This window comes from Kogia breviceps, chromosome 2 (genome assembly GCF_026419965.1).
Source record: "Kogia breviceps isolate mKogBre1 chromosome 2, mKogBre1 haplotype 1, whole genome shotgun sequence".
Taxonomy (NCBI): Eukaryota; Metazoa; Chordata; class Mammalia; order Artiodactyla; family Physeteridae; genus Kogia; species Kogia breviceps.
This window is the reverse complement of record NC_081311.1, coordinates 146,390,296-146,416,091: the sequence shown is the minus strand read 5'-3', so window position 1 is coordinate 146,416,091 and position 25,796 is coordinate 146,390,296. Positions and strand designations below refer to the sequence as shown.

The following is a 25,796-nucleotide window of genomic DNA, read 5'->3' as shown; positions in this document are numbered from 1 at the left end:
ATTCATAGTTGCTAACTATGTGTTACTGGCCACACCTTCAATTTGATTCTTGTTGCAAGGCTGAGTCTTGATCAGCCTTTGTCATTCAAAGTGTATCTCAATTTTTTTTTTTTTTTTTTTTTTTTTTTGCGGTACGCGGGCCTCTCACTGTCATGGCCTCTCCCGTTGCAGAGCACAGGCTCCGGACGCGCAGGCGCAGCGGCCATGGCTCACGGGCCCAGCCGCTCCGCGGCACGTGGGATCCTCCCGGACCGGGGCACGAACCCGCGTCCCCTGCATCGGCAGGCGGACTCCCAACCACTGCACCACCAGGGAAGCCCTGTATCTCAATTTTTATTTTCACAGTTTGGGATTAAGAAGCAGCATATTCTATCCTTACAAGATCCTGAATTTGTGACTTTCTCTATTCCCTTTCATTCCTGGTTATAGACCTGCTAGCCCTTTTCTGAGCTCACTTCTTACAATACCTAGCAAAACAGTCAACAGCAACCATCACATGCTATTAACTTTGTTTTCCAGTCTCTTCCCCTAAGGCTATAAATTCACTGGGTACATTGTTTGCTTTATTTCCATGAGAACTGTACAAAACATTTTGCCACTGTGTAACATGGATCATCATCCTCATAGCTTCTAATAACCTCACTGTTTTATAAATACCTGGCCCCCAAGCCGATGCCACATATTTTAGGGTCTTTCTTTCTTTTCTTCCTTCCTTTCCCTTTCTCTCTTCCTTCCTTCCCTTCCTTTCTGTTTAATAGCACTACCTCACTTCCATACCAATTTTTGTTAGTCAAAGCTAAGCTAGGCTTTGCTGCAGTAACAAATATAATCTCAAATTTTAGTTGCTTAGCACAAATGAAAGTTTATGTCTTGCTCACATCACAGTTCAGTGCAGGTGGTGCAGTTTTCCTGTAGACTCTCCTCCAATGAATAGCTCTCTTCCAATGCCTTGGTTTTCGTTTTAGTGTGACATGCTTGAAGTTACATAAAGCAGGTTATGGTGAAGGATTTGTGTGGTTGCGTTGCTTATTTCTACATCTCTGCCCACCCTTCCCTTCCCCAGTGTGGAAAGTCCTCCCTTACAGTACAGTTTGGGAATAAACTTCAGAGAATATGTAAGTGGCTCTTCCAGGTAGTGGGAAAAAGTGTAGTATTGAGAGTGGCCCCTGTGATAGGGGTGGAAGGTAGTGGAGAGTAGGAGAAAGTTAGGGGAACTGGGGGAAAAATAAAGAAGATTAGAAAGGGGGTAGATGAGGGATGATCTGCCAGGGCCTTCAGGACCCCAGTGAAATGCATGTCACAACTAAAGGAGCAGCAGCCCACGTGGGAGCCAGAAAGTGACCAAAGTACTTGAAAGGCAAAAAGTTTCCGCATTGAGACTATAGAACGAAGAGGCCCAATGGCCACTTGTAGGTGGTCTTCTTGGTCACTGATATAAATATTATTTTATTTTTAAGATTTGATCTTCTGCCGACCAGTGCAGAAACTCATGAGGTCAGGGAAATAAAACACAAAACCATCTTTTTCCAAATGTTTCCATCAGAAATCTTGTCACAACTCTTAAACTGTAGATCTCATTTGTGTTTGTATCTGAATTGGTTAGGTATTTTCAAAACCTTACTCACTTCTAATAGGATTTTAGGAAACAGACAAAAACAATAGAAACTTATTTTAAGAATAGAAATATATTTCCAATTTCCTGGATGTTGATTTTTTTAAAATTCCCTTTCAAAATGTGTTTTCACTGGTGTCTATTTCACTTTGCCTTCCTCCCACACATGACCCTAAGCATGTGGGTTTCCCCAGTCAGCCCCCAAGGCCTGATTAGCATCTCAATTTCCTTTTTTAATAAAAAAATTCAGTCAGGAGCCACTTAATAGTCCTGATTGGGATTTTAAGTACACATGAAACAGTGGTACAAGTTGAGCTGAGAAAGAAGCACAGGGGAAATACCCAAGACCACTTTAGAAAGCTCAAGGAAAAGGATTTTGTTTTAATTTCTTTGCTTTCCAGGGGCTACTGACCTCTGCAGGACTCCCACCTCCGTGTTACCTGATACGCACACATGCATTCTTTAGTGCAAAAGATCCACCTCAGAGGATTCTGAGGGAGAGTTCTGGGAACTGAATAATGAGGCCAGGTCCTTAGGGGACCATTTCTTCTCAAAAGGAAGGCCAGAGACCAATGAGAGAGGCCTGGAGTGCTAAAGTGAAAGGCAGTGGCAGAGACTGGAGAGAGACAAGTGAACCAGGTCCTAGAAAAATTGAGTCAGTTCCAACTGGTTTTATGCTGTTGAATTTTTAAAATGTTTAAAATCTGAACTGGCCATTCTATTTTTTAATAAATGACTGCATACTTGCTACTCTCAGATGTGCGTGTGGGTATTAGATGTTGTTGTTAAGTTTTGGCAATGGTTACCATTTATGGTTGACAAATCTCCTGAGAGATACACTTTAGGTAAATTTTCTTGATTCTCTGCACTTGACCAAAATTAAACCACTCTAACCTTTGCCAGACCTAAAAACCTCATCTTTAAAGAGCCTGGAATAGAGAAAAATTAGTCCGGGGATCCAGATCTTCTTGCCATCAAGTTGTCTGGTATTTCTTTTCTGCTCTTCCAATATTTTGTAATCCAGCTAGTTCACCTCAGAGATATCCTAGATGTACATCAGAGTGTTGTTGAAAACACCCGTTCAGCACTTATCTGTTACATCAGTTTGCTTCCCATAAAACTATCAGTAGAAGCACAGGGCTTGGGGAAGAAGAAAATCTCTGTAAGCTTGACCATGATCAGTAGCTTCTGACCATCCACACTAATGGATGAAAAGTAGAAAAATATGTGTCCTTACTTTGGAAAAAATCTCTGTGGTTTGGGTTAGAACAGCCATCCCATTGTGCTGTACCAACTAGAACCCACCATAAATAAACACTGTTATTTAGTACATGGATTGAGACAGCCTGAAGACCAAATCACATTCTTCAGACTATATCATAATATACTGTAAAAGTCTGGTATGAACAGTGAATCTAGCATTAGTTCTGCCCCTTGACTGATGGCTACTGTAGGAAGTAAGGGGTGGGCCCTGGATGTATCCATTCCAGAGTGCACATAAATACTGGCAGGGTGACGTGGTTAAGGAGTTTTTGTGATGGCAAGATGAAACCAAACATATTAAAATACAAGTATGCGAGGGCTTCCCTGGTGGCGCAGTGGTTGAGAATCCGCCTGCCGATGCAGGGGACACGGGTTCGTGCCCCGGTCCGGGAAGATCCCACATGCCGCGGAGCGGCTGGGCCCGTGAGCCATGGCCGCTGAGCCTGTGCGTCCGGAGCCTATGTTCCGCAACGGGAGAGGCCACAACAGTGAGAGGCCCGTTTACCGCAAAAAAAAAAAAAAAAAAAAAAATACAAGTATGCGACAAAGTAAAGAATCTGCACAGAAACAACCGAATGTTGGCTGAATTATTATTACAAATATAGTATAATAATATATTATAATAATATCAGTTATTATTAGGTTATTATTTGCTTCATATTTCTGGATAAGAACATTTCCTGCTTTGAAGGTGGCAACCTGGTGCCTCATGTGTATATATAAGCTCTACTGTCAGAGATGGTCTATCGGCATGTGTCTAAGGATACATTGCAACTGCACTTCAACTCTATTTCAACAAAAATAAATTAAAAAACATTGCACAAGTTCTTCTGATTAAAAGGAAATCAGTTTCATTGATTAAATTCTATAATACCTTTAAACACAAAAGGTTAATGTACTTACTCATAAGCTTTTTAAATGATTGTCTGTCTTGAAGATAACTACCATACACATAAGCCAGAAATAACTTCTGTGTCTCGTGATGAATTACACATACCTGTCAATTTAAATATTTCTGTGTTTCAGGTGGCTGAACTTGTAACCAGCGAGTTCTTTGAACAAGGAGATCGGGAGAGGGCAGAACTCAAACTCACTCCTTCAGTAAGTTCTTCCTTTTCTTATGACGTATTTACCCTTTTGAATGACATTTTCAAAAATAACTTCAAATCACACCTTGAAAATGGGAAAGACAGAGAATGGATTTAAGGAAGCACTCTTGAAAGTTTGAAGCTTTAATTGAACTTAGATGCTAAACACTCTTATTCCCAGGTTTCTGATTAACAGGGCTGATCTACTTAACAAGCATTTCCTGTACTCCCACAGTGGGAGAAGTAGGCGCAAGGGAGGATCCCAGAGTAGGTATTTGAATAACTCAAAGCCTAGGTCTGGCATTTCATATTTGGTCAGTGGCTACTTTGAAACAGAAATACAGAAAAAAGTTAAAGGCGAGCAAGCTGTCCAGCCTTGATGGGCTAGAACAGGCAGGTGCAGTAAATAATGGATATTCTGGATTTTACTTTCCAATTTTGAACTTTCCAAAACCCCAAAAGCAAATCAAGTCTCTGTTTCTTTTCCTTTTTTGCGAAATGAGAAGTTGCATCTGGGGAACTAAGTTCTGCTGACTGAAATGCTATTTAGATTGGATTCATCCATTCAATTATTATTTGAGAATGCTTACTGTAGGCTAAGGATGATTCTGTTTTTACTCATCAGAAGACAAAGATATAAATGCCTCAGTCACCACCCTCAAGGAGAGGGTGGCCTCTTTATTCTTAATGAATGGGTAGCTTCAAACATATCACCTAAGGACTCAAAGAATGGTCCAGAGTATTCTAAAGCCTGCCACAGCACAGAAGAGTCATTGCAGCCCAAGGAATGTGTAAATTGTCAAGAGTATCTGTTTATGAGGATTCAAATCAACTCAGTTTTGAATATTTGGAGTTATTTATAAGAGCTTCAAGTTTTAAAACACCTTTCTTTGCTGACTTTTAAAGACAAGGAAAAGCAGCAGAACTAGCTCCTAGCTTAAAGAACTCACAGACTTACTAATTTTGACTATTCTTTATTTGTTGTTTACCTACAAAGGTCAGAAAGACTACATAAGGTAAAACACCCAACAATTATTTTAGTTTCCAAAGCAATATCTATTTATACTGTTTTCAACACATCCCTTTGTTCTTCTTTGGTGATGTCACCAAATTTGGTTATAAAATACAGATGCTAGATTGGGATACATAGTTAATGTGTAAAACGTAGCACAACTCAAATTTCTGTCAGCTATATGTATATCTATTTTCAAATAAATGATTTTCTCCTCTTTAAAAAACTGTTTCAGAGGCCTCCTCTGAAGGGTTTACAGTGCAGCAAAACCACAGGTTATTTAATTAAATGAAAAAAATATGAGTCAGTTGACAGCATTGGCAAGCTGGCAGGTGCAGCACTAAGGAATTTTTGTAGGCTCAGGTAAGGGTTTTTCTGGAGACATAAATGAAATTAATTGTGTGGTGGATACATAGCTGTAAGTGCTGCTCTCTCCCCACAAAAGCCTACTTAACACGGCATATGACTATCTCCTCAGGCCTAACTGCTGTGGCAGGGCTATCCCACATTAGTGCTTTTCCAGAAATGTCTGGAAATGCACACACCCAGATTGGACACCTGCTGTGCCCATTATTCCATGATATTTAGGAATAAAATTGTCCAAGAGCCCTCTCAGGTGTCATAGTCCTAAAGGTCACTAAAGTAACTTCATGAAGACAAAGGGCTAATCTGGGCAACATCCAGATTAATACTGGAAGCAGTCAGTCAGTTAATAGCACATGCTTGAACACCTTCAAGTATCAAGCATGAAGCTGGACACAGTGCATCCAGCCATGAGCAAGGCACCATCTTTCTTGCCCTCAAGAAGCTTGTCAACTGGTGGGAAATATAGACATTAAATAAATAATCACCAATAATCAATTACAAGATGCAAAATTCTGTAAAGGGAAAACACAAGACAAAGTGGTATCTCATACACTCATCAAACATTTGTTAATAAGTGACTAGTCCAGAAATGACCCCTTACAGTTATGGTCAACTGATTTTTGGCAAGGGTGCCAAGATAATGCAATGGGGGAAAAATAATCTTTTCACCAAATGGCACAGGGACAACGGGATAGCACATGCAAATGAAGATGGACCCTATCTCTCACCATAGCCTAAAATAAACTCAAAATGTATCATAGACCTAAATGTTAGAGCTGAAACTATAAAACTCTTAGAAGAAAGCAAGATATAAATCTTCTGGATTGGATTTGGCAATGGTGTCTTAGATATGATACCAAAAGCACAACGAACAAAAGATAAAATAGAGAAATTGGATGTCATCAAAACGTAAAACTTTGTGTGTTGAAGGACACTATCAAGAAAGTGAAAAGACAACTCACAGAATGGGAAAAATTATTCACAAAGCATATATCTGATATGGGCCTAGTATCTAGAATATGTAACAACTATTACAACTCAATAGAAAGACAACCCAATTTTTTTAAATGGGTAAAGGATCTGAATAAACATTCCCCTAAAGAACACATATAAATGGCCAATAAGCACATGAAAAAAAATGTTCAAAATCATTAGTCATCAGGGAAATACAAATCAAAACCACACTGAGATACCACTTCACACACACTAAGATGACTATAATCAAAAAGACAATAACAAGAGTTGGCAAGGATGTGGAGAAATTGGAACTTTTTGTACATTGCTGGTGGGAATTTAAATGATGCAGCTGCTTTGGAAAACAGTTCAGCAGTTCCTCAAAACATTAAACATTAGAGTTACCATGTGGCCAGCAATTCTACCTCTAGGTATAGCCCCAAGAGAAGTGAAAACATACATCCACACAAAAACTTGAATGTTTGTTGTAGCATTATATATAATATCCAAAAAGTCGAAACAACCCAAATGTCCATCTACTGATGAGTGGATAAATAAAATATGGTATACAATAATGATACAAGGGAATATCATTTGGCAATAAAAATGATTGAAGTGCTGATGCATGCTTACAGGGGTGAACCTTGAAAACATTATGCTAGGTGAAAGAAGCTGGTCACAAAATACCACATATCATATGATTCCATTTACATGAAATGTGCAGAATAGGCAAATCCATAGAGATAGAGAGTGAATTAGTGGCTGCCTATGTCTTGGGGGGTTTGAGGAAGAATGAAGAGCGACTGCTAATCAATATGTGATTTTTTTTTTCCATGGGGTGATAAAAATGTTCTAAAATTGACTGTGGTTGGACTTCCCTGGTGGTGCAGTGGTTAAGAATCTGCCTGCCAATGCAGGGGACACAGGTTCGAGCCCTGGTCCTGGAAGATCTCACATGCCACAGAGCAGCTAAACCCATGCGCCACAAGTATCGAGGCTGCGCTCTAGAGCCCGCGAGCCACAACTGCTGAGGCCGTGTGTCACAACTACTGAAGCCCGCGTGCCTACAGCCCATGCTCCACAACAAGAGAAGCCACCGCAATGAGAAGCCCGTGCACTGCAATGAAGAGCAGCCTCCACTTGCTGCAACTAGATAAAGCCATGAAGACTCAACACAGCCAAAAATTAAAATAAATAAATAAATTTATTTTTTAAAAATAAACCACTGCGCCACCAGCCCCTAAATTTTTATCTATCACTGGATGGATGATTGGGGCAGGTACCCATTCTCTCCTCATTCCCAGCCTTTAAGCGTTATGATATTATAAAGTTAAGAAAATTTAAAAAAAAAGAAGTGACATATTCCGTTGGGCAGACATAAAGAGAAAGACAATCAGTTGGAATTGGATGGCTGAGATAGAGTCCTCGGACAAACACTGCCCATTCTATGCCAGTGAGACTGTCCCTCCCTTTATTCCTAAGGAGTAAGGCCAGGGTCTAAGAAGCAACCCTGCCCTGCCTATGGTCTTACAGTAGGTTTCGTCTTTCCTCTAAATAAAATGTGGCATCCACATCATTTTGGTGTTCACATAGGTGGTGAGGGCAGATTCACGATATCTCCTTGGTTCAGATATGTTGAGAAATCCTGCATCCTTCAGACTTAGGAACAAGGGTGGGAGTGGGTGGGGCTCAAATCACTAGCTGCTGAAGTCACAGAAAGATAGAAGGGCGCCACTGAGATCACAGAAGACAGAAGGGCGCTGCTGAGGTCACAGAAGATAGAAGGGCGCCACTGAGGAAAATACCTCCAAATTAGGGAGGAGGTCACCGTCTCCTACGGGCTCTGCTCATCCTTGATTGTAATGTGAAATGTAAATATCAGGAAGGAGGACTAAGCATTTGGAGAAGACTGAAATATGCTGGAGGAAGGGCTGGTTCTTGTGAACTGCGTGAATCTTGGTCCAAAATGTTCCTTTAAAAAATATTACTCTGGGGCTTCCCTGGTGGAGCAGTGGTTGAGAGTCCGCCTGCCGATGCAGGGGACGTGGGTTTGTGCCCCGGTCCGGGAAGATCCCACATGCCGCAGAGCGGCTGGGCCCGTGAGCCGTGGCCGCTGAGCCTGTGTGTCCGGAGCCTGTGCTCCACAACGGGAGAGGCCACAGCAGTGAGAGGCCCTCATACCGAAAAAAAAAAAAAAAAATTTAAATGAAATTGCTTTTAAGGAACTTTTCCAATCTATCCCACGCTCTCTCGCTATAAAAATAAAAGCCTGCACTATTTTTGTAGCAAAAAAAACCATTTCCCCTTCCTTTGACTTGTACCCAATTACCAGTGACCTGATGACTTCATTTAGTGGCAGTTACCTATAACTGAAGACAGATTTTGGCCCCAAGGAGTTGCGTGCTATAAAGTTCAAATAAATTCATTTACAAATCTCATAAAAAGAGGTGAAAATACTTTATTTCTCATCATAGATAAAGGAAAAGAAAGTACATGTAAAGATTGATTGTGGTTTGTGAGGTGTTCAGTTGGTAAAAATCAGATCATTGTGACAAAGTGTTTGACAAAGCGCCTGTAAAAGACTCCAGTGTGATAAAGCAAGGTTCTCCTCCCCCATTCTAGGCTATTTTTGATCGGAACCGGAAGGATGAGCTGCCTCGGTTGCAATTGGAGTGGATCGACAGCATCTGTATGCCTTTGTATCAGGTAATCATGACTTGGGAGGGTCTGTGTGTGCTGACTGAGCCGGGAAAGAAGAGTGTGTATACCGCGCTTTCAGAAGTATTAGTTTTAGGACACCCTTCCAGGGTATGTGTGTTGCCAAAAAAGGTTGCAGTTTATCTTTTCTCAGATTTCTGATCGGTCCCCTGGGAAGATTTGGTACTCGGAGGCCGGAGACCCGAGTTCTCCTTGGGCCTCAACTCCCTCATCTGTAAACCAAGGATAGTAATATTTTATCTCAGTATTTCCCAAACTGTGCCCCATGGGACATAAGTATCCACCCATAACTTTTCAGAAAAAGCTCTCAGGCCCAATAATTAGGGAACCTCTCCTGCACATTAAAATACTGAAGGCTCGGAGAAGTCCTTTGGAAAAGAAACACGTTTAACCTTGATTAATTCTGAATTTCTCAAACATCTGACCATAGAAATCTCATTGTTTTCTTACGTTTTTCTTTTACTTTTATTAATATCATGTTAGACATGAGAGTTCCATGAAACATGGTTTTCTGCTCTGACCCCATGGTCTGGGCCACAGGGTTTTGAAAAGCCCCTTCCATCTTAAACATTGGCCTCTGTCTGAGATGCATGACAAATGGCAACCACTGAACCCTGAGCAAGGTGCACTCCCTGTCCAGCCCAGCTGCGTGAGTTTGGGACCCTGCTCCTGGCAAGGAGACTAGTGTCTTCAGCTTTGAATGTTCACACTCCACTTTTTGAGTAGAATTAGGGCTGACATGGGTTAACACTCACAGTTTAGTGTGCATTGGCTTTTAATTCTGCTTCTAAGTTATTTGCTTTCATGTGTAAAACCTGGCCAGTTCTTTACCCCCTACCTACCTCAATCAGACTGAGCTGCTTTTTTAACTTCAAAGTGAGAAAGACATGCAGAGAAAGCAAAACGGCTTCATTTCTCACTCTAACTCCATTAAAAACACAGTATTGCTTTTTAAGGACCTCACAACCATTAAGTTTCAGGCTTATCTACCACTTCGCTTTCAGCACTTTTAGGGACTGCTGAGCCCTGTCACATTACTCTAAAAAAAAATAAAAGTAACAAATAAAAAAACCTAGAATACTGTCTTGAAGATGGAAATGTAATTTTTAATGACTATAAGCAACAAAGGTAAGTTCTTATTTGTATTATATTATCCATTAAATACATGACAGCATAAAATCAGACAAGTAAAGCTTTAAAAGAATCTAGAATAGATTGTTTTAGTTATTCATGGGACATAATGCTCTTTTATTTAATAATGAAAGATTGGATGAAAATCAAGAATGATGTCTACGATATTGTAAGAGGATCCTCAACTCTCTTTTCTCCCATATGCGTCTCCCATCCTTGATCCTCTGGTGTCTCTGAATAAGCTGGGTCCCCATGTGTAAGGCCCATCGCTGTTGTGTCAAGTATACCTTGCTTTGCTAAATTGACCTTGACCGCCCATGTTGAATTATTTTTTAACATTATTCACTTTCCTGTGCACACTTAGGCCATAAATGAGATGAATTCGTGAAATTAATAAATTCCTTTTACTGTGGGTAAAGCTTAGGAGGATGAAGACATGTATTTGTGGGGCTGATAAATTTTTGGTATTAGTCTGAAAAGCTACTTTGGAATGAACCCAACTCCACACACCCTTCATATGTGATTAGTTACAGTAAATGCTGGAAAGGACTCTCGTGTGCTTTTCCATGTTAATTTAAGTGCTTCATTACTGGTTCACAATCATTTGGGCTTACTTTTATACTTCCCATTAAATACTTTGAAATCTTCAGGTTTAAAAGATAGTTACTTGAATTTCAAATGAAAATAGCAGCTTCCAGAATTTAAGGAGTAACATTAACCCATCATATTATCACTCCTGATTTTTCACATCTGTTTTACTTTACTCCCTATCTGTGACGTTAGATACACCTGCTATTTTTATCCACAGGAAATTGACATATAGAAAGCTTAAGTGATATGATACTCCCACCAAATTTGCTTTGTCCTACCCATCTGTGGCCTTGGTTTTGATGTAATGGCCTTTCTACTGCCTCACTGCACCTCTGCTGGATATTGTCCTACAATCTTTTCTTATTTAACTGGGGAAGTCATGGCATTTTAAGAGGAATGCGGAAGGAGCTGTTTATAAAAGTTCATATTCATACCTGCTGCTGGATCTTCTCAGTGAACAAAGCATGAAAATCATGCTCTTTTAAAAAATTCCTTATCATCACTTATTTTTTTAATCTCATGGATTTCATTTATAAATTCTTTATAATGCTTTATAATTTATATATATATATAATATATAATTTTGAAACCAACATTTCAAAAAGCCCTCAGACTGAAACCTTGCAGAGTGACTTTAAGTTTGCCCCTGGAGAGTTCTCATTTTGTCCCATCTCAAGCAGTTGGGTGGTTTTTATTATTTAACCGTGAGAGTTAAGGTGAGATTATTTAATCTCACATTAACTGTTGATGCTCCAGAAAGGTAATGGAATGCGTCAGTGGGCAGGAATCACCATGAGTGCGAAGACACAAAATCTTGAGGAAATGACTCACGAAGCAAGGAAGGTCCCTGCTATGACACTGGTCAAATGTCAAAATGTCTGCAGGAACTCAGGTTGTTGCTGAGAGGTCAATTTGGGGTTTTTAACGTGAAAGTGCAGTGATAAGGAGTCTGAGAGGATAGAGGCAAACGGGAAAGTATGCAGATGGCACGAATCCCAGACCGTGAGAGATGACATAGTCTGCGTTACGGAACAGAAGAATCCAACGTGGCTTGGCTGAGTCAGTCTGGGCAGAGGGCAAAAGGATACAGAACAGTAGCTATGAGACCAAGAGATGTCCTCGTAATGGCCAGGGCCCTGCTGACCCCAAGGTGGGGCAGGTTTGGGTGGCAAGAAGCCTCATGTAGAGCCTGAAGCAAAATGATACCTACATCACGATGAGGACCCCCCTTGCAGTAGGAGCAGTGTGGAGAGATGCGGTCCAGCAAAGGCAGAGACCAAACAAAGGCACTGTGTGCCTGAGGCTTCTGGGTGCAGCCTGGGACAGGACGGGGCTTGTGGAGACGAGGGCGGGGGGGCAGCCGGGCAGTAGATGCAGATATGGTTTCAGTGCAGCTTTTTGACTTCTTTGACTTTCACTGGGTAAATCGGTTTCACTTCATGGTTTTGAGAGGGTTGTGCTTGGTCAAAGTACATCAAGCTCTTTCCACTTTCACTCCAGTTTGCTGAGTTTTGTCTCTCCTCCAAGCAAAGGGTAGATTATCAATAGTCTCTGGTGCCTGAAGGGCTATTTATAGGTGGGAACCCACAGAAAGTACACCGGTACATTTTGGATGCCCATTACACTTAAAATCAAAACTCTTACCTCTGGGACACCTTCAATTTCCAATCTGTGCCTGTGTTGAGGACAAACAAGGAGAACCCCCCAAACCCCTGAAATCTATTCAATAAGAAGTTTCCTAAGCAATCTAGCAATTGACTGAAAGTGACTGGCAGAAAATATATAGCTATATCTAATAAAATAATGGGTAGGGAAAGAACATGCAGAGAACAGTCCCAGACCCATGGATGATTCTATAGTAGGGAGATGTGACATGCTTATATACATATGTTTATATGTGAGTATAAAATTCTCCAGAACTTGCTCATCTTTTTAAGCTTATGATTCCAAACTTTTCCTTAAAAAAAAAAAAAAAATAGAAAATTGTCCTAACAGGCAGAAATCATGATTTATCTGTGACAGCATTTTAATCAGGAAACATAGGAAGCCAAGAGTGGGCAGGGAACCATCAAAGCGTGTTCCCCCAAGAGAAGACTAAAACCCTAGTTAGTTAGCTCCGTGCTAGCAGGGTGTCTCCGAGGAATACATTGACATCTGATTCCTGTGCTTTCTGCTGTCTTTGCATCCCGCTGGGGATCCATTAGCCTGCTGCTCAACATCTTTGGAGGAAGAAAAAACAAAAAGAAAGAACGAAGAAAAAAACAAGAAAAACCCAGGCACCATCAAACTTTGAAGTCACTGCTGCACCAGCCTTAGGGATAAACAGAAAACCTGATGCGGCAGCGTCACACTGAGCCTCTCTTTGCAATAGCGGGTGAAGGTTTTGCCCTTTATTTTCATTCTCAACTCAAACCTCAGTGCACCTAGAATTTCAATGATACACTATAAATCATTATAAATCTTCTGTTTGTTAAGGATTGAGGGATTTAATTTTTATTATGAACATAATCAGATTTTCAGCTCATCCCAAACTGGCTCTTGATTTTGGAGTGTTTGACAGATAATGAAAACGGCTTGACTTGGACAGGATCTAGCTGGAATAATTCTCTCTCTCCATTAAAAGAAGAGTTCGGCAAGAGTGTTTTCTCTTTATAAGAATGTCATGGGGTTTCTGCAACAGACAGGGCCTCTGAAGTTATGATAACAGTGATTTTTGACTTTTTTTTCTGCCTTCAGCTGTAATGGTTGTTTTGGAAAATGCATTCCACCTGATGCAGTTATTAGTATGCTCTCTGGGGACTTCCCCAGCGGTCCAGTGGTTAAGACTCCGCCTTCCAATGCAGGGGGTGTGGGTTTGATCCCTGGTCGGGGAGCTAAGATCCCACATGCCTTGCGACCAAAAACCCAAAACATAAAAAACAGAAGAACAAATTCAATTAAGACTTAAAAAGAATGTTTTTAATATGCTCTCTGAAAAGAAGGGAGTGAAAAAAAATCTTTGAAATATAGTTGAAGTTGTAGAAACTGGGAGTTAGAATTGATAAACTGGAAAAGAGGAAGTAAGGTGCTATTCCAAGACCATTTTTCTGGATACCAATAAAAGTACTTCAAAAACAACTCAATGTTCCCCAGATGGCTCATGCCTTGTGTTCAATTTTTTTCAAAAAAGAAAAAGTAGTGAGCTACAGAGTGACTCGTTAGAATATAACAACATCTCCTCTTAAAAACCTACAAGGAATGGAATGTGGTTAGAGAGGGAAACAATTTCATCCCATACTTTAAAAAGAAGTAGGACACCACCCAAATCAGTTTCCTGTAAATGTTTTCTGTATGACTTTTAGTATTCCTGTGAATGAGAGAAAGAAATAGTTGAGGCTGATTTCTTATTTGTCCTACAAAGGAGGGACATATATGGAATGACATCATATATAATTCAAAAAACTCAAGAAGAAAGAAAGAAAGGGAGGGTGAGAGGGAGGAAAGGAAGGGGGAGAGAGGGAAGAAAATAACTTCCTATATTCTCTATAATTTATATTTATCTGGCTCCACCTTTTCCTGGTGATGGGGGGGGGGGTTGTTCAGGGACTGGTACTTAAACTTGACAATTAAAGTATCTCAATTCTTCCGGTTAAAACAAGTCCTTGGGAAGACTAAAATGTGAATTGTTCCCAGTCAGAACCATTTCTTGTCCCCAGCTGATATCCAGGTGCCAGGAGAGCTCACCTGTCTTTGTCAGGGTTTGGTGACTGGGGGGTGAGGGACCGAGTGCACCTGCAGCCTCTGGGGTCAAGGCTCTGTGCATGATGCCGAGCTGGCCTCTGGGACTGTGGGGTGGGTGCAGTGAGCACTTCGTGGAGGGCCTGACCACTGGCTCTGGCTGCTGCAGACCCCGGTCCATGCAGACCATGGCAAGCCGCCACCAGCTTCCTGCTCAGCTGGTTCTCTGCCATCGCTCAGCCTGCGGGGCACGCATGAACCCCCAGCTACTTTCTCTTCACCCTGCCGTGCACACAAGAGCTTCCTCGGTTCTTTCTAATATGCCGCCTGGGTAGTGCCAACTCGTTCTAGGAAAGTTCTGTCATTTTCATGAATTAGGCCCTGCGATTCAAGAGACAAGCCTTCCCCTCACCCCCAGGGTTCGACCCCCAGGAAACACAGAGCCAGGACACTCACTTCTGATCTCATTCTCCCCCCCTCACTCCCTTTCCGTCTCTCTCTCTCCTGCCTCTTTCTCTCCTCTTCTCTCTCCCTCCTCCTCCTGCCCTTTCTCTAACACCCAGAGTGGAAAGTTTTTGAATTTCCTTTTCCTAGTTTAATGGGACCTCTCCTTATATAGTCTCCTCTGTGCTCCCCACTCCAGAACTTTGTACTCAGACCTGATGATTTGACCTAGCCAGGCTCGGCTTCTAAGAGATAGGGTTCTGGAATTTAGAAATCCCTTTCTCACCACGCAGAGCTGGCATTGAGAGTTATTCTCTCTGAAAGCTAGGTGGTGATAGTTCGCTGTTTCTAGCTAGGAACCACCACTTGCCTGGGGGAGGAAAGCCTACTGAGCTAATGGGTGGGAAGCCACAGGCATCACGATTCAAGCAGAACGAAAATACATTGGTTTAATATTTTCAAATTATTGTCCTTGTTACATATGCTATACCCAAATCTGAGTGCTGATAGTAAAACCTGTTCAAAATTTTCTGTAGGGCTTCCCTGGTGGCACAGTGGTTGAGAATCCGCCTGCGGATGCAGGGGACACGGGTTCGTGCCCCGGTCCGGGAAGATCCCACATGCCACGGGGCGGCTGGGCCGTGAGCCATGGCCGCTGAGCCTGCGCGTCCGGAGCCTGTGCTCCGCAACGGGAGAGGCCACAACAGTGAGAGGCCCGCGTACCGCAAAAAAAAAAAAAAAAATTTCTATGTACTATTAGTCAAATACAAATAGAAGAGAAATATAAACATTCAAAAGGGTCGGTTTTATGTAGTTTATACCCTGTCTTCCAAACTTTTGCCAAAGTGATCTTCCTTTTTTAAAAAAATATCAGATCATGGTATCCTCCTGCTTAAAAACCTCAGGTTACTACCACAATCTTTAAGATACCTTCCAGATTCCTGGGGTTAGCCCTCTCATTCTGAGGTCCCCTGCCTCTTGACCTCATCTCCTGTTACCCATGCACCATTTGCCCCAAAGCACAGGACTTACGAACCCTTTTGTCCATTTTGCCTTTGCTTATACCTCCCTCCCTCTTCTTTCTGCCTGGAAGAGGGCAGCTCAAACTGTCACCTCCTCTGTAAAACCTTTACTCCTCCTCAGCATTTCTACTCTACCTATCTCTCTCTCTTTTTTTTTTTTTTTTTTTTTGGCGGTACGCGGGTCTCTCACTGTGTGGCCTCTCCCGTTGCGGAGCACAGGCTCTGGACGCGCAGGCTCAGCGGCCATGGCTCACGGGCCCAGCCGCTCCGCGGCATGTGGGATCCTCCCGGACCGGAGCACGAACCCGCGTCCCCTGCATCGGCAGGCGGACTCTCAACTACTGCGCCACCAGGGAAGCCCTACCTATCTCTTCATAAACACACGCAACACTCTGTATTGTGGTCATCTTTCTGTCTGTCTTTTCTGTCTTTCTTTCCTGTTAGACTAGTTTCTTGGGACCGTCATATTCTTGGTACCCAGAATGGTGCCTAAGTATATTCAAACTGCTGTTTGTTGAATAAACGAGTGAAGAAACAGAAGAGTGAATGATGAGACACAGGATGCAGAATTAATAAGCAGTGGAATGTACGAAGTAGGGTTGTAATGTCATTTTAAATTATCATCTGTAAATATATAAAACTTTTCATCAGAGTGTGCACTGTTATATTCCTGCCCATAATCTGAAGTATATGGCCTATGATATCGTCTTAGAAAGGGGTTTAATTCTCATCATGGTTGAATTGGTCCTTAATTCTAGCATAAAAAGACCAGTTTATAGCCATGAATTTTTCAGGGCTTTGACTTTTTCAACTGGGAAATACATGAAATTTTCTTTTTTCCAGCATTGGCAGAAAATATAGTCTTCTAATTATTTTAATATTCAAGTTGATAGGGAGAGCTAGCACATATACACAGATTTCAAGAAATATTATATATTATATAAAACACTAAATTATCATGATTAAAATATAATTGTCCTTTGACTTAGAAGACTTTTCAGATCCTTCAGTGCCTAAGTTATCAATACAAACACAAAATAACAATGTGCTCTGTAGGGTGAAGTGCTGAATAGCCCAGAGGGCTCATTAAGAGAAGAACATTAAAGTTCATGTCGCTTCCTGCATCAAGCATGGTATGTGGCTGGTGAAGGCATTTCACACCCTTGGCTACATCTCAGAGTTCTTCCTGAATACCTGATATGCCAGGCTGTTTGATTTGGAGAAAGTTTTCCACCTCCAAAAAATGACTTTGACTTGATAAAGCAACCAGCTCTGTGTACATTTTCTTGTAAATAAAATGGACTTTGATTTACTTCATGCAGCTTTTAAAAACCTGTTCTTTATACAGTAGGACTTAATTTCTATTCATATGCATTTTATGAGCTCAAAACTGCCATCATGAATCTATATTTAAACACTGGAATCAGGTAAAAAAAAGTTACAATATACTCCCTAATAAGGCGGGTTTTTTTGGGGGGCTGGGGGGCATTGGGTCTTCGTTGCTGTGCGCGGGCTTTCTCTAGTTGTGGTGAGCGGGGTCTACTCTTTTGTTGTGCTGCGCTGGCTTCTCTAGTTGTGGAGCACAGGCTCTAGGCACGCAGGCTTCAGTAGATGCATCATCACGCAGGCTCAGTAGCTGCAGCACATGGGCTTCAGTAGTTGTGGCTCATGGGCTTAGTTGCTCCGCGGCATGTGGGATCTTCCCAGACCAGGGCTCAAACCCGTGTCCCCTGCATTGGCAGGCAGATTCTTAACCACTGCGCCACCAGGGAAGTCCCCTAATAAGGCTTTTGAGCGTAGAATTTAAGATAAGATCTACTTCTCCCTATCCAGCTGACCAACATAAATAACTCTTTTTAAAAGTGTTTATGCTTTGAAATCACGAAGCTAAAAATCACTTAACCGCAAGTCCATACAAGGCTTGGATTGTCATCTTAAGTTATTTTCCAGTTCCTCAAGAAAGCGTATTTTAAACATGGATTTACATCTTCTTCATGGCCCTCTCTTCTGTGACTCTCTAAAGAAGAAAAAGGAAAGAAGGAAGAAAGGAAGGGAGGGAAGGAGAGAGAGAGGGAGGGAGGAATAGAAGGGGGAAGAAGGGAGGGAAGGAGAGAGGGAAAGAGGGAGAAAGAGAAGAAAACTTGCATTTTTCGCTAGGAAATGAATCAAGTCCTCTTTTAAAGACTGTTTTTTGCATTCTAAATGCCTCTCCAAAATCTCTGCAATTTAAAGTTCATTTGAAGTGTCAGCATTGTTTTTGCTGCTGGGAAGTGAGGCATGAGATAAACGTAAAGCATTCTTATTACGCTATTGCCAAACAGAATCCTCTGTATTATTCAAAATGTCTCCTAAGAAAATTCAAGGAGGCAATATCTGGATCCTCAGCTCTCACTCTTCTTCTATTTCATTATCAGAGCTGCAGCCGTAAAAATATTAAATAAATCACTTGAGGCACATCGCCCCATCTTAGCAAGCAGATGTGATCAGACGGAGTGAGGCTCTCAACCTCATGTACAATGAACATGGCAGCCCAGCTGTTGAGTCTGGTAGCCAGAGTCTAAAACGAAGTTAAAGATTTCTATCCGACTGAGTTTTTGGAAAAGAAGTTCAGTATTAAAGCCCATACGAATACAAAGGTATCCTTATGCATACTTTTTCACTAAGCAGACATTTATTGAATACTGACTATAGTGGCCACTGGATAGGGCTTAAATTTTAAAGTTTACAAAGTGCTTTTACATACACAATGTAATTTTACCCTAACTCTGTGAAGGAAGAAAATACTTCATTCTGAATCCTATAATGTCTAATATCTAAGTTTTATAAATGAGGAAACTGAAACCTACAGAAGCTAATGGACTTAAGCAGAGTGAAGCAGTTAATACACAGCAGAGCCAGAATTTCGAAGCCAAGTCTTCTCAGCCTTACTCTGCTGCTTTTTCCCACTGCACTGCCCTGAGGAAGTGAAAGCCCATTCCATTAGTCAGGGGCGATGCTCTACCTCTTTAAACCTCCCATTTACAAAGTAAAACTCTGAAATCTTCAGAGGGGAGGATACAGGGATCTGAGTAGAGATTCCAGGGAGACTAATTCCTAGAGCACTGAATGGGCTAATGTAGGTTCTGTTCAACTGGTTACCAGAGAAATACTTTCTCAGAAAGACTTTATGTCAAACTGTCCTTGACCAAACACTTTCACCTGTAACTGAGTTGATGTTGCCAATAAAAGATGGTGGATTGACCTCCATAATTTATTCCACATCCTTCTGAGAATTCCATTAATAAAATAATATAGGAATTTTTTAAAGATATAAACTTTCTTAGGAAATGGGAAGAGGTTGGAAGAATTTTAAGGAGCATGATAGGAAAAGCCTACAGTGCCTTGAACAGTTTATAAGTAAGGGTGTTAACAACGTGAGATTGAGGACCGGGAAGGAAATGAGGAGTACAGGAGAGAAAACATATATGGCCTCAGAGCATACCTAAATTGTCAAGAGCAGAGTGTGGGTACAAGGAAGGACTCACATTCTCTTTTTCCCATGATGCCCCTTCATACTGTTGTCCACATGCAAACACATTTTCATCCAGGTACACCAGTGTATTCTGCTTTGGCCACTTAAGATAAAGTTCAAAACATGCTTCCACATCCTTAACATAATTTTCATATCGTCCTTTGAAACGGCAGCCTAGTATTCCAAACAGTGACTTGTCATAATTTACTCAATCATTGCCTACTTTTTTTGGTTGTTTTGTTGTTGTTGTTTTTGCTAAGTGACATAATTCTAAAATGAGTACCTTTGTTCAATATTTTATTGATTATTTAATGCTATTAAGTGTGATTAGAAATAATAACGTTGCATTTCTTTAAAAAAAGATATAAACTCTCAAGGACAACAGAATGTGAGAGGGCATAAGATATCCTCAAATATTGAAGGCTGGAAAGGAAGTTATGTCCCAGGATGTCGGCAGAAGGGGACATCAACAGGAAGAGAGCTGATCTGTCTTTCAGAAGGAACAGGTTCAGGACTTTACGGGTCCAAGGTCAGCCAAGAGGGGGTCTATTAATTTCCTACAGCTGCCTAGCAAAATACAAGAAACTGGGTGGCTTAAAACAACAGAAATCTATTCTCTTATAGTCCTGGAGACTAGAAGTCAGAAATCAAGGTGTCAGAAGAGCTGGTTCTTTCTGGAGGCTCTGCAAGAGAATCCATTCCACGCCTCTCTCCTGGTTTCTGGTGGTTGCCAGGAGCCCTTGGCGTTCCTTGGCATGTAGCTGAATCCCTCCAATCTCCACCTCTGTCTTCACATGACATTCTGCCCTGTGTCTCTGTGTTTCTGTGTCTTCACATGGCCTTCTTTTATAAGGAGACCAGCCTTTGGATTTAGGTCCCACCCTAATGCAATATGACTTCATCTTAACTTGATAACATTTGCAAAGACCCTATTGCCAAATAAGGTCATGTTCCCAGGTACAAGGGTTAGGAATTCAGCATATCTTTTTTTTTTTTTTTTGACTGGAGGGTGTGTGTCATAATTTGATCCATAATAATGAGGTTGAGGCTTGAGCCTGGAAACAAGAGGAAAGGTTGGAAGTTGGTAAAAAGGGTCTCAGGAATCTCCTGCTATCCACACAGCCAGGTAAACGGCTGCCAAATCAGGAGACCAGAGAGCTTTTCTCTCGGAGCGCTAGTTGGGAGAACTAACTCATGGCGGAAATTAAAAGTCTGTGGAATGACTGGCTGGACCCCAGGACACCCCCCTACTTTGCACTCAGGGTACCAGCAGCCAGGTAGTCCCAGGAGCAGAAAAGTGGGATTCCTCTTGAGGGAAAGAGAACAGCTTCAAAAGAAAGATCTGCATGTACTTGCACTTGGGACTCCCTCAGTGAAAGTGGCAGCTCCCTGCAGGACGTACCCCCAGCGACAATCAGAGCCTCTCCTGCTCCCCTACCCCGCTTTATACACTGCCCAGAATAAGTCTTTCAGTGTCTTGCACGTAAATATGTGCTACCAGATAAGGGCCACAGTATGTTTGAGGAAAGCCTGCAATGTGAAGGAAAGGAAGCAAATCAAAACACTGAAGGAAAATGAATTCAGAGCATACAGGAAATGCAAAAAACAAAAGACAACTTCAGAAAGCCTCTAATGTCATCAAAAAGACAAATGTGCTATAACATAGGACCAAAGTCTCTAGGATTTTCTAGTTGCCCTGTCATGATTTTCTCCCTCCTGCGGGTCCTCCTATACTGGGCTCTCCTGACTCTGCTCCCATGGCCAGCAGCCTCCACTCGGACCCTCGTCATGCTTGGCAGCGCCCCCCTTCACCCCCTCAATTCCATCCTCCACTAAAACACCAGCGTTACCTTCCTAAAGCAAATCTGGCTGTGGGTGCTTCAGACTCTCCCTCCCCATCAGAGAAGAAGTCTAAGCTGGTGCACTGGACCTGCCCATGCTCGCCTCCTCTCCCTCCTCGCCTTGTACCCTCTGCTCTCCACGTTCCCAGCCACTCACCTTTCCCAGGTGGCTTCCCCTCTCATATTCCACACCCCGAGCCTTTGCTCACACACGGCTGCCCCTGCCCGGCCTACCCTTTCCTCTTCCCTCCCGTGAATCCTACTCTGACTGGAGGCATCCGATTGCAGGACGAGCTCCTTGTAAAACCTGTGTTTGCACCCAGGAGGTAGATATCCCAGCCTCCGGGACCCACTGCATTTTCCTTTATTGTACATCATTCTTGTTTGCATTCCCTGTCTCTGTCAGCCGCAATGCCCCGCACACACTGGGTGCCCCGAACCTCTGCCCTCACCAGGCTAGAGCAGGGGTCTCTAGCTTGTTACTCAGCTGCCGTGAGACCCCCGGGGCTGCCTCTATCAGCAGCATAGCTAGTGTAGCAAGAGGATAGCGAAGGAATGGGCTATCACAAAGCTGCTAGGAAGGTCTTGTGTTCCCTCGGCATCGCATGCCTTCAGCATGCCCTGAAATAACCTACCATTCTTGAGCTGCCCTGTCATGGGCGTTAGCATTTCTGTCTTTATTTCATGGCTGAGAAACTACGGAGGTTATACTTGCCACTCAGAATCGCCTCAGTGAATTAGGGGTAGTTTCAGCGTTTGAATGCCTCCCACCAGCAAAGGGAGGGTTAAGCTAGAGAACCATAAAACAGGAAAAGAATGATTCTCCAAGCCCCTGACTTAACATGTCACCTATGATCTTAGTGCTACAGGTGGTGTGAACAGCTGAAAATCTAAATATGACAGGAAAAAGAGAGCAAAGAGACATACAAAGAAGAAGAGGCAGAGGGAAAGAGAAAAGAGACCTAAAATGAGGCAATAAGGGCTGAGCGTTTTTATAAGGGTCCTCTTCCAGGTCCCCCCTCCTTACTAGTAAAACCTACAGCTCCTTATCCTCAGCTTTCTTTGCATGGTGATCACCACTGGCTTGAAGGCTTGAATGAAAATAACTCCACTCTGCTGCTTTTTTAACGCCTTTGGCCTTTCTTGGAGCAAGTAGAATTGATGATAGTTAATATCAGCCTTTCCAAGAGTCTGAACCAAGGGAGATAGAGTGTGTGGAAATGCTTCGGGAGAAGTAAACATTACATGCTAAAGCCCTCCATACGTGTGAGCCATTATTCTTGTCATTACCATTAATATCATCTCGAAGCTTCAGTAGCCTCTGTTGGAAGTTTGGATAGTAAATAGCCGAACTGCTGGTCTCACTAAGGTGTAGTGCGTCTATAACAACATTTCCTAAGCACTTCTTATGTGCCAGGCACCAGACTGACTTTCCAAGCATTATCTGATTTAATTCTCTTAGCAATATCAAGTTAGATACTACTATCATCCCCCTTTTCAGATGTGAAAACTGAAGCTAGAGAGTTTCTGTAATTTGCCCAAGAATACACAGATATTAAGTGACAGAGCTTAGATTTTTTTTTTTTTTTTTTTTTTTCTGCCTTCAAATCTGGGCTTCTAACCGATAGGACCTTACTGCCACCTGAGATGATGTGTGAGCAGGCATCAATGTTATACAAACCTCAGGTCCTGGGGCTTCCCTGGTGGCGCAGTGGTTGAGAATCCGCCTGCCGATGCAGGAGACACGGGTTCGTGCCCTGGTCCGGGAAGATCCCACATGCCGCGGAGCAACTAAGCCCGTGAGCCATGGCTGCTGAGCCTGTGCGTCTGGAGCCTGTGCTCCGCAACGGGAGAGGCCACAACAGTGAGAGGCCCGCATACCGCAAAAAAAAAAAAAAAACAAAAACAAAAAAAAAAAAAAAAAAAAAAAAACAACCTCAGGTCCTTATCAGGTCCCCTGAAACAGAAGCAACATGCTATTGTAATACTAGAATGTTCACGTAACAGTGAGCTTGCAGATCATCTGTAGATGAGGGAAGTTAAACCTTGAAAGGTCACCCGTGACCCGGCTTGACGGTGGCAAAGCTAGGTCTAGAAACCAAGACTTTTGACCTCCAGTGTAGGGTTTGTCCCAAGATACTCTGCCACCTACATGTTGAAGCATATTGTCTCCAAGTGTTCAAAGCTATCCCAAAGGGTCAGAGTTTAAAAAGGAAATCTATCTGAGTAGTGATGCAGATTTCAAACACAGAGAAAGCAGATGGAAGCAGGGAGTTTGTTTTGAAGGACAGCATGGTGAACCAAGATGCCGCTAAGAACAGGGGAAATGGAATGAAAAGTCAGCAAACAAGGTAGAAAAGACAGCCCTGAGGGGGCCTGAGAAACCGAACAGAAAATCTGAAGGAAGATAAATGGATAATTTAACAGCTATTCAGTTTTTAAGAAAGACAAAGAACAAGCTACATTGCATCAGAAAAGGCCTAGAAATGATGATGGATGGGGCCCTTCAAATGAGTGGTGAACACAACAGAATCACAGTCGCCTGCATGATTCCCAGCTGAGGGCAAATTTGAGGAACTAAATAAGGATATGAGACTGATACGGATTGAAGAGTTTTTCAAAATCTGTTTAATGTCCAGGCAGGGGACATTGATCGCTTTTCAGAGGAAATGTTTAGGATCAATGAGGTAGTCGGCCCTTATTGGAATGTGGATGGAGGGAAGGGATTTACACACAACATTAGCACAGCGTGCATTAAGGTACTGAGATAATTTTTGAATCCTGGTGGCAAAGCACTATTTTATTTTGATCTTTATGAAATAATAATTTCTCTTTTTTATCCTTGTACTCGTAAGCTTTCTTTATTAACAATGAAATGACTTGCTATTGAGTAATTCTAACACATGATCAAAAGTTGCTAGTTCCTTTATCAGTTCATGTTACACTTTTTTTTTTAAACACCTTTATTGGAGTATAATTGCTTTACAATGGTGTGTTAGTTTCTGCTTTATAACAAAGTGAATCAGTTATACATATACACATGTTCCCATATCTCTTCCCTCTTGCGTCTCCCTCCCTCCCACCTTCCCTATCCCACCCCTCTAGGTGGTCACAAAGCACCGAGCTGATCTCCCTGTGCTATGCGGCTGCTTCCCACTAGATATCCACCCTACGTTTGGTAGTGTATATATGTCCCTGCCACTCTCTCACTTCGTCACAGCCTACCCTTCCCCCTCCCCATGTCCTCAAGTCCATTCTCTAGTAGGTCTGTGTCTTTATTCCCATCTTACCCCTAGGTTCTTCAAAGAGAAAGACAAATACCGTATGCTAACATATATATATGGAATCCAAGAAAAAAAAAAGTCAGGTTACACTTTTAAGTAGAATATTTTATCGTTAAATAGTTTAAACATGCCCAGTGAACAGTATTCAAAAGGTCCAAAAGGCACAAAAGTATTAGAGAAAAGTGGTCCTCCCTCACACTCCTGTCCCCAGGTCACCCAGGTCCTCTCCCTCAGGGCAACCACTATTAACCAATTTCATCCAAAAACAGTCTATACAAAAGCAGAAATAGTGTTTTTGGTTTTTTCTTTTATTGAGATATAATTAGTGTATAATACATATATGGATGTATACATATACATGTATGTGTGTGTATATATGCATGTATACACATACATGAACAGTGTCTATCCTGCTCTATACCTTGTTTTCTTACACTTAATATATTTTTGAGGTCACTCCTTTTCAGTGTCCATATAGCAGCTATCACATTCGTTTTGATGGCTGCAGAGTATTAGATCTTAAAGATGTAGAATAAATTTAATCAATAATTAATTATTTATGAACACTGATGTTGTTTCTAATAATTTGCTATTGTAAACAAAGTGCAATAAATATCTTTGTAAATGCATCATCTTCATACTTTATTCGTAGGACAAACACCTGGAAGTGGAATTAATGAGCATTTGGCATATGGGCAATTTGAAATTTTGATAGGTATTGCCAACTCTCTCTCTGTGGAGTCTGAACCAATTTATATTTCTACCAGCAATGGCTGAGGTGCCTCTCCTTCTACACTCTTACCAAGACAATGTGTTATCAAACTTCTTGAATTTTGCCAATATGATGGTGCAAAATCTATCTCATGGTAGTTTTAGTTTGTATTTTCCATATCACAAATGAGTCTGATTATATTTTTAGTACAGATTTATTTACTTAGGAGCCATTTGTATTTTTTTCTGTAAACTCTCCATATTTTTGCCCATTTTTCTACTGGGCTGGTGGTCTTTTCTTATTGATTTGTAGGAGCTCACTATATATTAAAGAAATAGATCTGTATCTGTAGCAAAAGTGGCAAATATTTTTTTCAGGTTGTCATATATCTTTTCACTTTGTTTATGCTACACAGAAATACATTGATTTTATGTAGTCAAATTCATCTTTTTTTTATGGCTTCTGGATTTTATGTCATACAGATCATGACTTTCCCATTACAAAATTATAAAAACTTTTAAATTCTCAGA

General features: G+C 41.7%; 1 protein-coding gene and 1 long non-coding RNA gene across 2 annotated transcripts in view; one reads left to right on the top strand and one right to left on the bottom strand.

The window, feature by feature from the left end:
• LOC136793606 (uncharacterized) overlaps nucleotides 1-25,796 on the bottom strand; it is a 106,177-nt gene that overhangs the window by 2,588 nt on the left and 77,793 nt on the right. The window contains exon 2 of the long non-coding RNA XR_010839148.1: nucleotides 3,873-4,048. This is a non-coding gene — a long non-coding RNA (uncharacterized lncRNA). The remainder of the gene's footprint in view (nucleotides 1-3,872; nucleotides 4,049-25,796) is intronic.
• The window catches only part of PDE11A (phosphodiesterase 11A), a 429,207-nt gene that overhangs the window by 387,447 nt on the left and 15,964 nt on the right, over nucleotides 1-25,796 (top strand). Inside the window, exons 18-19 of the mRNA XM_059052757.2 lie at nucleotides 3,902-3,976; nucleotides 8,918-9,001. Coding sequence (XP_058908740.1) covers nucleotides 3,902-3,976; nucleotides 8,918-9,001 — 159 coding nt within the window. The remainder of the gene's footprint in view (nucleotides 1-3,901; nucleotides 3,977-8,917; nucleotides 9,002-25,796) is intronic.